At 39.9% G+C, this 12619-nt stretch overlaps 1 protein-coding gene across 1 annotated transcript; it reads right to left on the bottom strand.

Annotated features, from left to right (window-relative positions):
- Nucleotides 1-1497: 1497 nt before the first annotated feature.
- On the bottom strand, nucleotides 1498-2103 carry LOC145163978 (uncharacterized). Its single transcript, XM_079082710.1, has 2 exons — nucleotides 2031-2103; nucleotides 1498-1916 (listed from the first exon to the last, which is right to left on the bottom strand). Exons 1-2 carry the CDS (start codon nucleotides 2101-2103, stop codon nucleotides 1498-1500), a joined length of 492 nt encoding a protein of 163 aa, XP_078938836.1.
- Nucleotides 2104-12619: the final 10516 nt, after the last annotated feature.

Raw genomic sequence — 12619 nt, 5'->3', positions numbered from 1 at the left:
TACAGACAGGGGCTATACATGAAACATTGGAGGGCAGGACCATTTTGGCATTTAAGCTGTTCTGAAGTCCAACAACCATATGTGGCCCTTCTAACTAAATTCCCTGCCTGCGAACAGTTAAAAGGTATTTGTTGATTATTTGAGATATTGAAACTTATTTGGCATATTTGGTTATTTAAGGAAGCCTTTTTAGGGTTAGTCATTTTATGATTCCCTACGGTCCCTTTACAGTAGAAGTTCTTAATCGAGCTCTTCTAAGGCATTGGTTTTATATTAGACATAGATTTTATATTTATGGCATATATTTATTGTTCCCTATAAATAATCATTAGGTTAGCTTTTTGTATAAGCTTTTTACCAGATTAGGGTTTTTCTCTGTACGTTCATATCATAATCAATATACAAAAAACCTTTATCAGATTACTTGCATATTGTGGTGATTGATTCTGATTGTTCTTGATATTCCGCATTCGTCATCTCGGATTTATTCCTAACAGTATTATAATAACACTTTTTATAATTTATACTTTGCACATATATTTCTTATAGGTTCATAATAACGACATTGAACTTAAATATTAGTTATACTTAAAGAAGGGTAAGCATAACTCGCTTACAATGGTGTTAAGCGAGGAACCGGGCTCTGCGCGTGCAGAACTTCTAAGTCGAAAGCTCTTCTTCTCGGGGCCTTCTGGTGCTCCGGGACTCGCTACTAACTCCTAAGAAGGGCTAGAGAAAAGCCTTGAGGCTTTGGGAGTGTTTGGAAGAAGAGAAGTGGAAAGGTGTGAAGAAATGGGATGATTTGCGCCTCTATTTATAGGCTGGAATTGGCTCAACATGTCGTGTTATTGAGCCCAACACGTCGTGTTGGGGTGGCAAGTTTCACCATTTGGTGACAAGGCGTGGGGAAGAAGCAGTGGTCAGGATTGTGCCACGTGTCACTCGCAGATTACTCCAAAAACTAATTATCTTCTAAAATCCGTAACTTTATCATACGAACTCCGTTTTTTGATATTATTTATATCCACACGTACGCATCGACGGGATCTACAACTTTCGTTTAGACTTCGTCGGCTAATTTTGACTTTATTTATAAAGTTATATTTTAACAGGCTTAGAGAGTTAAAGTCCGTTAAAAATTCATAACTTTGTCATCCGACGTCCGTTTTCGACTGTCTTTATATAATTAAGCTCCTATTAATGAGATCTTAAGTTCTCATTTAGGTTGTGTCAGTTAAAAATTGATCGATCTAAAATTTCATTTTCGGGCTGTGTACTGCTATGCTAAATCTTAGAAAAATCATAACTCCCTCATACGAAGTCAGATTTGGACTTTTTTTATGTATGTTCTCAGTTTAAAGTATACTACGACTTTCGTTTAGACCTCTAAGGCTAAAAAGTAGTTTATCAAGAATTCACTATTTACGTTACGCGGTGTCGTGCCGGTTTAGACGTAAGACTTCTACAGGTCATAACTTCTTTGTTATAACTCGGATTTCAGCGTTCTTTATATGTACAGAACCAATGTATTCCTAACCCATTCAGGGTCTGCAGATTCATTTCATGGTTGCTTCTGACGGTACCAGCATTTGAAAGCTTAGTGATTATGAGGTTGAATCTCTTGAAGGAGTCATCAAGACTTTCACCGGGTAGAGCTTTGAAGTTGGTGAACTCGTTGAAAGCAGTAGTGAGCTTCTTATCTTGAGCTTTTTCAGACCCTTGGTAGAGATTGTTGAGTACATCCCAAATATCTTTGGCAGATTCACAGTTGATGATGATGTCAAAGTTGTGTGGAGCAATGCCACATGAAATTTCGTAGAAGGCAATTGCATCTTTCTCCATCTTTTCGAGATCATCGTTGGTAGGTCTGTGCATGTCTGCTGGACCACTTGCACGTCTTTCCTGAGCACCATCAACTGTAATGGGAGTGAGAATAAGGACATGAGGTCCTTCTTCTACAGATCTCCAAACATCTCTTCCGAGTCACTTTAAATATCTTTCCATTCCTTGGGACCAATGATGATATTCACTTGTAACAAGTATTGGAGCTCTGTTAGAACCTCCAACACTATTTGAAACGTTTAAAGAATAAGCTTGTGCCATTTTTCCTTGTTTTAATGAGCTTTAGTGGTATAGAATGCCTTTCAAATCAGAGTTTTGTTGAAAAAGAGTTTCGTTTTTCGGAAAGGAATTAAAAGGCAACCACTTTGGCTCGGATACCAATTGTAGTTGCCCATTTTGACGATCGGCTTGTGCGGAATAAGAACATCTTGAAATTTAACGATAATAAAAATATGAAGAACACGATAAGATGAATAATCCAATAATTTTACTAGAAAAAGAGAGTTACAAATATGAAAATGAAGAACACTTGGTGGGAGAGATCCCACCACACTCTCTTTAAGTTGAGGACTACATGTTGGTGCACTCTTAATACAATGACCACCTCTCTCTGTTTATAGAGAGAGGTACCTTACGATACAATAAAGGGAAATAAAATAACCTAACTTATCACTCATAACTTGTAGAGCATTTCCATGCTCCAACATTGGGGCGCCTTTGACATAAATCAGTAGCTCGAAGAAATGTTCCAAGAGCAAGCTAGGGAAGAACGATTTGAGATCTTCAAGTCCCTCATGGCATGTAAACAACAAGGGGAAGAATATGTATGTGTGCACGCCCAAAAGATGAAATTGTACATAGAAAAAATTAGGAATCTAGGTGTCGAGCTGCCTAAGGAGTTGACCGTTGACATGGTCTTGAACTCGCTTAGTTGTTCATATTCGCACTTTATCATGAACTTCAATATGAACAACCTTGATAACACCTTGATGGAGTTGCATGGAACGCTCAAGATGGCTAAGCCGAGCATGAAGAAAACCAACAAATCCATCCCTACTGCTCCAGTATTAGCCATTGATCGTGGTTATGCTAAAAGGAAGAGGGTTTCTCATCCCAACGGAAATGGAAAAGGTAAGGTCGGACAGTCTGATTAAGGCTCTAAGAGAAATATCCAAGCTTAGATAGCTCCTTCTGGTGATCCAAGTGAGGCCGTTTGTTTTTTCTGCCATTTAATGGGACACTGGAAGCGTAGTTTCCCTAAATACCTAGAGTACCTTAAGAAGGTCAAAGTCAAGGTGAATGGCACCTTAGGTATGTTTATGATAGAACTCCATGGCACGTCTACTTCTAACTCTTGGATTCTTGATACAGGATGTGGTAATCACATTTTCTTTGATATGCAGGGACTAAGAGAAAGTAGAAAGTTCAGGCATAGTGAGCTCAACGTGATCATGGGAAACATGCACAAGTCAGTTGTTACAAGGATTGGGAACTATGAACTCATACTTGGTGGTGGTGTTTATCTTAGTTTCTTAAATTGTTGCTTTTCGCCTGATATGGCACGAAACATTATTTATTTTCATGCACTTTATAAGGATGGTGTCGTTTTTCTTTTGATAATGATAATGGTGACATTTTTGTTTATAAGAATGGTTGTTTTATTTTCAAAGCTATTCCTTGTAAAGGTGTGTATGAAAGTTTTGTTTGCATAGGTGAAGTTGATAAACTATTAATGAATATTGGTTATTCTAATAGCGAATTGGATAAATCATGTTTGTGGCATTGTCTACTTGGCCATATAAACAAGAATCACATCGCCAAGCTCCAATCGGATGGGATCTTGGAATCATTTGACCTCAAGTAAGATGATGTATGTGAATCTTGCTTACTTAGCAAGATAACAAATGCACCATTCACAGGCCACTGTGAAAAAGGTAAGGATTTGTTGGATCTCATCCACACAGATGTTTATGGACCATTCAAATCTGTCACAAGACATGGAGAAAGATACTTCGTGACTTTTACTGACGATTTTAGCAGATATGGATATATCTATCTAATCAAACATAAGTCAGAAACCTTTGAGGTGTTCAAAGAGTTTCAAAATGAAGTAGAGAACCAACTGGGCAGAAAGATCAAGATGCTCTAATCCGATAGGGGTGGAGAATATTTAAGTCTTGAATTCTACGATCATCTTAAAAATTGTGGAATACTTTCACAATTGTCTCCTCCAGAACACCACAGTTGAATGTTGTTGCTGAGAGAAGAAATCGAAAGTTGTTAGACATGGTTTGATCTATGATGAGTCGAGCTACACTTCCAATATCTTATTGGGGGTATGCCTTAAAGACAGCCGCCCACATCCTAAACCTCGTACCCACTAAGAATGTTGCTAAAACACCCTCTAAAATGTGGAGTGGGACACGTCCTTCTCTAGCATATATACAAGTTTGGGGTTGCGAGCCTTTCGTTCGTCTCGAGGCGAATAATAAGCTCGAGCCCAGATCAGAGAAGTGTTATCTCATTGGTTATTGATGGGAATAAAGCGCTATAGATCGATAGATTCTAAATAGAAAAACAATATTAATCGAGTAAAGAACACAATAATGGATCAAATGGTGTCGAATGATTAATATCTCACACCTCAGAAGAGTTCGATGAAGAACTTCGACTGTAGAGGTGTGCTAGGGTTACAATGCAATGATAGCAAAACAATTAATGAGAAGCGTATCTAATCTAAGCATACATGCACTATATATACTAACCCTAAAGACTAATCACGGTTTGACAGGCCCAAACCGCAAATACAAAATGGACTATAACACGAGCCCAAAGACACAACACCCTAGACCCAACAATCTCCCCCTTTGCATCAATAGAGGCGAGAGGTCAAATGGGTTGGGCAACAACACCCTTCTTCACTGTCTTGAAGATCTTCGGTATGATGGCAAGAAGAGTATGACGGAAGTCTATATACCACCAAAGCATATCCGTGAAGTTCTTCTTATCTGTTGCTCCGTTTTGTTTACACCTGTGGATGATATCCAAAATATGCTCCAAGCAAGCCGTGGAAAATAGGTGTTTATCATCAAGACAGAACACGAACTTCTGATTGTCTTGTCTTGTGAACATAACAGCACGATACACAGAATCAATCTTGCCCATCTTCATTTTGGTAGCATCGCATGAAGTTCCAATGGGTTTGACTGTAGGCTTTTTCCTCATGACAAGAGCAATCTCCTGATCCATCTTAACAACCTCATGAATGTAGGAAGCTAGCATTCTCTTGATATGATCAATAATAGGCTCGTACTACTGTGGATTGGAAAGCAGAATGTTGTTTAGAAGAATCCAATCATGGGGATTCAGGTTCGGTAAATCAGCCAGTGCAAACATATGAACCAAATCATCTGACCCTCGGGTCACCCTGAAACCTACATTGACAAATGGCCCAGCCGAAGTAGGCTTCAATACTTTGACGGATGTAATCTTCTGTGCACTCCACGTCAAGTATTGTGGTTGTGAATACTTAAGATAAAAATCAATAAGATCCCGATCAACCTTCGGGTCTGGAGAAGGAATATTTACAGTTGCATCAAAACTGTGAAATACAAATGCCTTTCGGGTTATAGGCATATCAAACTGTGAGTCCTTGGTGTTTTCACAATCAAACGAAGTAACTGGTTCCAGCCAATGAGTGCTTGGAAACTCAATTGCTTCTTTTATCAACTTCTCCTTGGTCCATAAAGGAAATAGAGCTTTCTTGCATTCCAACGTATCATGTGCCTCTTTTTCCCTTTTCTCTCTCTCTTCTTCTTCTCTGGCCATGTTCAGAGTTTCATCCAGCTCTTTATCACGTTTCTTTCTTTTTAGAGCATCTTCCTCAGTTTCCTCTTCATCATCACTGTCACCCACAATGCCCTTCTTTTTGACCAACACACTAGAACCTGAAGCTTCATTACCCTTCGGTTTAGTGGTGACCTTCGGTTGTTTGGGAGGATTTTGAGAATCTTCTCCCCCTTGTTGCGGAGTAGCTATCGGCTCCGTAACACCCTCTATCCGACTTAACATTTCCAAGGCAGGAAGAAGTTTTTCCTTTAAGTGTTGTCGGACAGTGATTGTAAGAACCGAATCGTGAGCATCTAAAATGTTTGAAAGAAGGAGATGTACATCACTCACACAGCTTTTAATCACTGTGCGTTCGGTCTTGAGGGCGTCAATCTCCTTCTGTGCTTCACTAAGTCCCAAAGTGAGATTGGCAATCTTAGATTGGGAGAGAGCAAAATCTTCCCTCACTTGGTTATCCAGGGCAAGGTCTGCTTGAAATTATGCAAGACTTGTATCAACAGAAGAAAGAAGATTAGCACTATCAGCTTGAAGACCTTGACGAACTGCTTCAAATTTTTCTCTCTCAGCCTTAAGAGATTTGGACAGAGAGGCAATGGCTTCATTTGCTTTAACAGTATTGGCCTCTGTAGTACTTTGATGAGATTCCATGAATGCCTTGGAATCAGAAATAAGGGTTTTAACCTCACCAATCGCGTTGTTGGAAGAGAGAGTAGCAGCGTCAATAGCTTGAGTAGCTTTATCAATCGATTGATCATGTTGTTTGATCAAGGTCTCAACCAAAGCCTTGATAACAACATCAGAGTATGCTGACTTGGAGGAAGTAGCAGAAGATCCCAGTAACTGATCAAGCTTGTCATTGAGATCCTTCAAGTGACGCTTGGTAAGAGGAACATCACCATCATCATCGTCACATTGAAGTTGATATGGACTATAATAAACTGAGTCAAAGTCCATTTCAGCTCCACCAAGAGTATTTCTAGAGTCATTAGAGGGTGATGGAGATGGAGGTGGGTTTGTAATAATGGTTTCGGTTCTTGAGGTAAGTGCCCTCGTATCAGATACGTTGACCTGAACCTGAGTTTCGGTTGTGGTTGTAGTTGTTGAAGTTGCTTGAGTAATGATGGGTGGTGGTAGAGATATAGTTGAAGTGGGTACAGAAGAAACATGTGGTGGAAGTGGTGCAATGGTAATAGGAACAGAAGTATGATTTGGAGAAGTATGAGGGGTTGGAACTGATTCAGTGAGTGGTACCTCTGGAGCTGGAGAACGTGGAGGTGTGTTTCCCCTTGGTGAGTCTTCATGGTGAACATCTTCACCTTCGGCTGTCTTTTCTTGATCTTCATCAGAAGGAACATAATCTGAGTCATCAGGCGAGGAAGCCTTTGGTTTCTTCGCCATCTTCTTAACCTTTTTCGCGTTTGGATCCGAAGGAGCTGCTTTGTCAGCTTTACGCTTTTTGGGCGTTTCAGCTTGCGATGAAGGACCTTCGGTTTCTTTCTTCTTCGAATCTGGTTTCTTCCCCCTCTTTGTTGGTTTTTCAATCGCATCTAGAGCGAGTTACATCTCCAGAGTCAATTGTCTTGGTCCCGCAGAAGGAAGTTTTATGTATTCAGCCAAGACATTGCTAATTGTAGCAACACTTTGGTACATTGATTCAGGAATGGACCCAATGAAGAAGAACTTGGTTGAATCAGTGACTATAATCTTCTTTGTATGAAAGGTCGCAATTGAGGAGCGTAGTGCATCCGCCATAACCGAAACCTGAAAAGTCTCAATCGCCCTGTGAGTTATAAGGGTCCAGAACCGACCACAAGAAATCTCTGAGTCGCATGCCGATGAATAAAGGCTTTGAACCACTTGAGCCCAAATAAGCGTTCCATAATCGAGGTTTAGACCATGGTAGAGACCATAGAGAATGGTCATAAACCCTTTGTTTGACCCGTCTGAACCGGCAACCCTTTCCGATAAACTCTTAACTAGAAGGGTTAAAAGTCCATTCCATTGAGGAGGTAGGCAGGATTTCTTGAACTTCGTAATCATGGTAAGAACGTCAGTATACCCCATATCGTAGAACATGGTGAACAGCTGAGTTGTGGTGATCGAATCAGGGTTTACCAAAGAATCACCAGTAGGAAGCCCTATCAACGAATAGAATCGAGCTTTGGAAACGGAGGTCTTATGATTGAAAATGTCGAAAAAGATATTGTCTTTGCGTTTATCATAAACGGCAGAGGTATACACCTGGGAAAGTAGAGACATTGGCACAGATTCCACTTTGGTGAGAGCATTTACAAGTGGTGAATATTTTAGACATTCAACCACTTGTAGCATATAGGAATCATAGAGGAATGGATTTAATTCTATAATGAGATTCTGGTTAGGTTTGATGATCAGCAAAGTCGATGAGGCTATTTGGTGGTAAACTGAAGAAGAGTCAGCCATTGTTGCATGGTTGAGGAAGAAGATGAACAGTATAAATGCCGATGTGTTCTTGAGAGAGTTGTAGTAAACGGTAAAAAGGTGAGAGAGGAAATTCTGAACGTTTTATACAATTACCATGAGAGAGAAGATGTTGTGTAATCATTCCCTGATCTTCGGAAACATCGCCTGAAAAAGCCGATTTGACAGTTGTGTTTCCCTATGAAGACGTCATCAGGCGTGATGATAAAACCGTTTCAAATTCGCGCGCCCAAATCAGTGCTTATCCGGTTACCGCCTCTTCAACGTCAAAGACTCTTCAAATTCATTGATCAGTATTGACCCATCATATTGATTCAAGTCTGAAAATAAAAACATTAGTAACCCGAACTAGACTTGTGAGTCACATGGATTCTCGTGCAAGAGTGTGCCAATAAAAAGAAATAAAGCAAAATGATATGTGGGAAACTAAGTGATGTCAATATAGACACGAAACTGTTGATCCTGGGCACGAATCTCTTCCTTCAAAGTCAAGAGAGACTTAGAAGTGTCTGTGTGGTTTTCCGTTAAAATACGATCACATGTTTGTAAAGAAACATTGAAAGGCTTCTTTTCAATTATAGGCTTTAGTGGGTAGTTTATCTTCAACCGAACATTGATAATTAAAATAAGACCGAAAGTTGGATGAAGCACTTGTGAGACCGATGTGTTTTGTTGAACAAGTAGGTTGGAGAATATATACAGTGACTGGATAATAATAAGAAATCTCAAAAACAAAAAAAAACTGGATCTTATGGGAAGAAACGTCCTGGTGTTAGACAGTTTCATAAAGATCACGCAAAAATAAAAAGAGATTTCGTGAGGTAACAAGTAACAGCTTGAACATTATAGCGTTCACCGTCAATTCATTCAAGGTGTTGGATTTTGGGTCTCACTTAGCACGTGGTAAACGAAACTAAGATCATCAACACAGAGATTGTGTAACCATAAACCTCAGTGGTAATTGCTGAGAGTCTCAAGGGTTACTTTTATGAAGCGAAACTTAATGGAGAAATGTGAGGAGATGGTGAATTAACCGAAAGTACCTCTGCTACATAAGAAGGACAAAGCAGAAAACTCTTAACTCACTATGAGAAGAGTAAGGTACCTCGTGACTTGAGTGATTTTAGCAGCCTGATTGGGAAGAAACGATTGGTGTTTATCGAATCATTAAGGCTTCACTCAGAGTCATGGAGGCTTCGGTCTACATGCAGCTGCATGCTCCTAGGGACACTTAACTAGTACATACATAAGAATGTTATACCTGCCCCAACGTCATAGTGTTTCACATCTTTGAACTTGAATGAATTTTGAGAATTGAGAGATAAAACTTAAAAACACATAGAAGTATTTTTGTAGTTTTTGTATTTTTCTGCAAAATAATAAAAACATAAAAGAGAATATTTTTCAATTTTTGTAATTTCTGAAAAATAATAAAAACAGAAAAGAAAATATTTTTGGGTTTTTGTAATTTCTGAAAAATAATAAAAACGGAAAAGAAAATAAATATTAAATATAAACACGCGAAAGAATAAGAAAGCTTTACCAAAATATACAACCGAAACCATACCTTAGAAAAGATGAAGCGAAATGGGCCGAGCGATCAGTTCATTTTGGTTCCAAAAAAAATCCAGAGCCGAAATAGACCGAGCGTTCGGTTCATTTCGGTTCCAGAGAAATTCTAGAGCTGAAATAGACCGAGCGTTCGGTTCATTTCGGTTCCCGAAAAATTCTAGAGCCGAAATAGACCAAGCGTTCGGTTCATTTCGGCTCCCGAAAAATTCTAGAGCCGAAATAGACCGAGCGTTCGCTCTATTTCGCTTGTTCAATTTTAGTGAGAAGAAAGGGGTTTTGGTACTGACTCAGCTTCCATCATTCCCAAGCCTTGGAGTATCTTGTTAAAACTTGCTTCTGGTAAGGCCTTAGTGAAGATGTCAGCCAGTTGATCTGAGGACCGAACGAAGTGAACTTCAACATTACCATCTTCAACGTGGTCCTTGATGAAGTGGTATCTTAGTGCAATATGCTTAGTCTTGGAATGTTGCACTGGATTGTGACATATTCGAATCGCACTTTCAGAGTCACAGTAGAGAGGGATCTTCTTCATGCTTAAGCTATAATCTCTAAGTTGGATTTGTATCCATATGACCTGTGATGTACAGGATGCTGCAGCGATGTACTCAGCTTCGGCTGTGGAAAGAGACACGCAAGTTTGTTTCTTTGACTGCCGGCTGACAAGTTTGCCATCAAGGAACTGGCATCCGCCGGTTGTGCTCTTTCGGTCCAATCCACATCCACCAAGATCAGCGTCAGAGAAAGCTTGAACAAAGAAGCCGGATTTTGCAGGATACCAAAGACCTAGAGATGAGGTTCGCTTCAAATACAGGAAGATATTTTTCACTGCAACCATATGAGGTTCTCTTGGATTTGCTTGAAACCTGGCACAATAGCAGACAGAAAACATTATGTCCGGTCTACTAGCTGTTAGATACATAAGAGATCCTATCATCTGACGATAGAGAGTCATATCAACAGCCGGTTACTCAAGAGATGGAGTCAGCTTCGTGCCAAATGCCATTGGAACCTTTACTTTGGAATCTCCCGTCATGCCAAACTTTCCCAACAGAGTCTTCGTGTATGCTTCCTGATTAATGAAGATGCCTTCTGGTCCCTGTACTATATTCAGTCCAAGAAAAAGTTAATCGGACCCATTGCGCTCATTTCAAACTTAGTCTCCATTAACTTCCTGAATTCAGTTGTTAAGCTAGGATTCGTGGAGCCGAAGATGATTTCATCAACGTAAATTTGAACTATCATTAAGTGTTCGCCTTCTTTCTTGCGAAAGAAGGTTGGGTCGACCGAACCTTGTTTGAATTTTGACATTTTGAGAAAGCGTGTTAGAGTGTCATATCAGGCTCTCGGGGCTTGCTTCAATCCATAGACTGCTTTATCCAGTATGTAGCAGTGATCAGGATACTTCTCGTTCACAAATCCGGGTGGTTGCTCAACGTATACCGTTTCTTCTAGTTCTCCATTCAAGAAATCACATTTTACATCCATTTGCAAAACTTCGAAGTTTTTATGTGCAGCATATGCCAAAAAGATTCTCACTGATTCCAACCTTGCTACTGGAGCGAAGGTCTCTTCATAGTCTATTCCTTCTTCCTGGCAATATCTTTTCACCACCAGCCTCTCTTTGTTGTGAATGACATTACCCTCTTTATCTAACTTATTTCTAAAAACCCATTTTAAACCAACTATAGATGCATCCTTTGGTATGGGAATCAGCCTCCAAACACGATTTCGTTCAAACTCATGGAGTTCGTCTTGCATAGCTTGCACCCAATCAGAGTGATCAAGAGCAGCATTTACCGTCTTCGGTTCAACTTTAGAGACAAACGAATTAAACATGCAGAATTCTACTTGAGAGAATAAAGCAGTTTGCTTCGCTTTTGTTTGAGAGCGTGTGAGAACACCCTCAGATGATTCACCAATGATTTGAGTTTTAGGATGATCCTTTGTCCATTTTATTAAAGGAGGGTAATTTGGATCATAGGCAGTATCCAGCTCAGCATTTACTTCTTCTTCCAGTTCTAACAGATCGCCTTCGTCATTAGCATTTTCATTATCCCCCTCAAATGGCGAACCGAATCCCAGGTCAGGTTCAGTACTCTCCCCCTCAAATGGATCTTCATGGGTTGGGGTTTTTGATGGATTCTCCCCTTGGAAAGGCATGTCTGTTGTTTTTGTTGTAGACGAACCCTCCCCCTGGAGTATAGTGCTTTCTCTTGGAGGGTCATTAGTAGCTGGATGATCACCTGATGCAGTAGGTTCGCTTTGAGTCTGCTTCTCGGTTGGTTGTTAAGGTTCTCTTTTCATGTCTTTAGTAGCTTCATCGATGATTTTCTTCAAGGTATCGATTTTGTTATCTGCTGCTTTCGCTTCTGAGTGGATCGCCTTTTCTGGTTCATCAAAGAGCAGCATGTACTCTTCAAACAGATTGGAAATGGGAATTGAGACTTGACCTGATTCCGGAAAGATTTATTCCATTGAACGTTCGCTTGCTTGAATCTTCTTCATGTAATTATCATCAAAAGTTACATAGTAGGTTTCTTCAATTTTCCTTGAGCGTTAATTCAGAACCCTATATGCTTTTGAAGTAAGCGAATAGCCAAGAAAGATCCCTTCATCTGCCTTTACATCAAACTTGTTTCGATTTTCTTTGGAGTAGAAAATGAAGCATCTTGAACCGAACACATGGAAAAACTTTACATTGGGCTTGCGATTATTCAAAATCTCGTATGGAGTGATGGAAAATTGCTTGTTGAGGAAGGAACGGTTCTGTGTGTAACAAGCAGCAGCTATAGCATCTGCCCAGAAGTATAATGGAAGGGAAGTGAAACTCAGCATGGTTCGGGCGGCTTCACACAATGAACGGTTTCGCCTTTCAACGATTTCATTCTGTTGTGGA

Source organism: Lactuca virosa, chromosome 3, assembly GCF_052849685.1.
Source record: "Lactuca virosa cultivar CGN04683 chromosome 3, Lactuca_virosa_CGN04683_v6, whole genome shotgun sequence".
NCBI lineage: Eukaryota > Viridiplantae > Streptophyta > Magnoliopsida > Asterales > Asteraceae > Lactuca > Lactuca virosa.
This window is presented reverse-complemented; position numbering and strand designations above follow the sequence as displayed.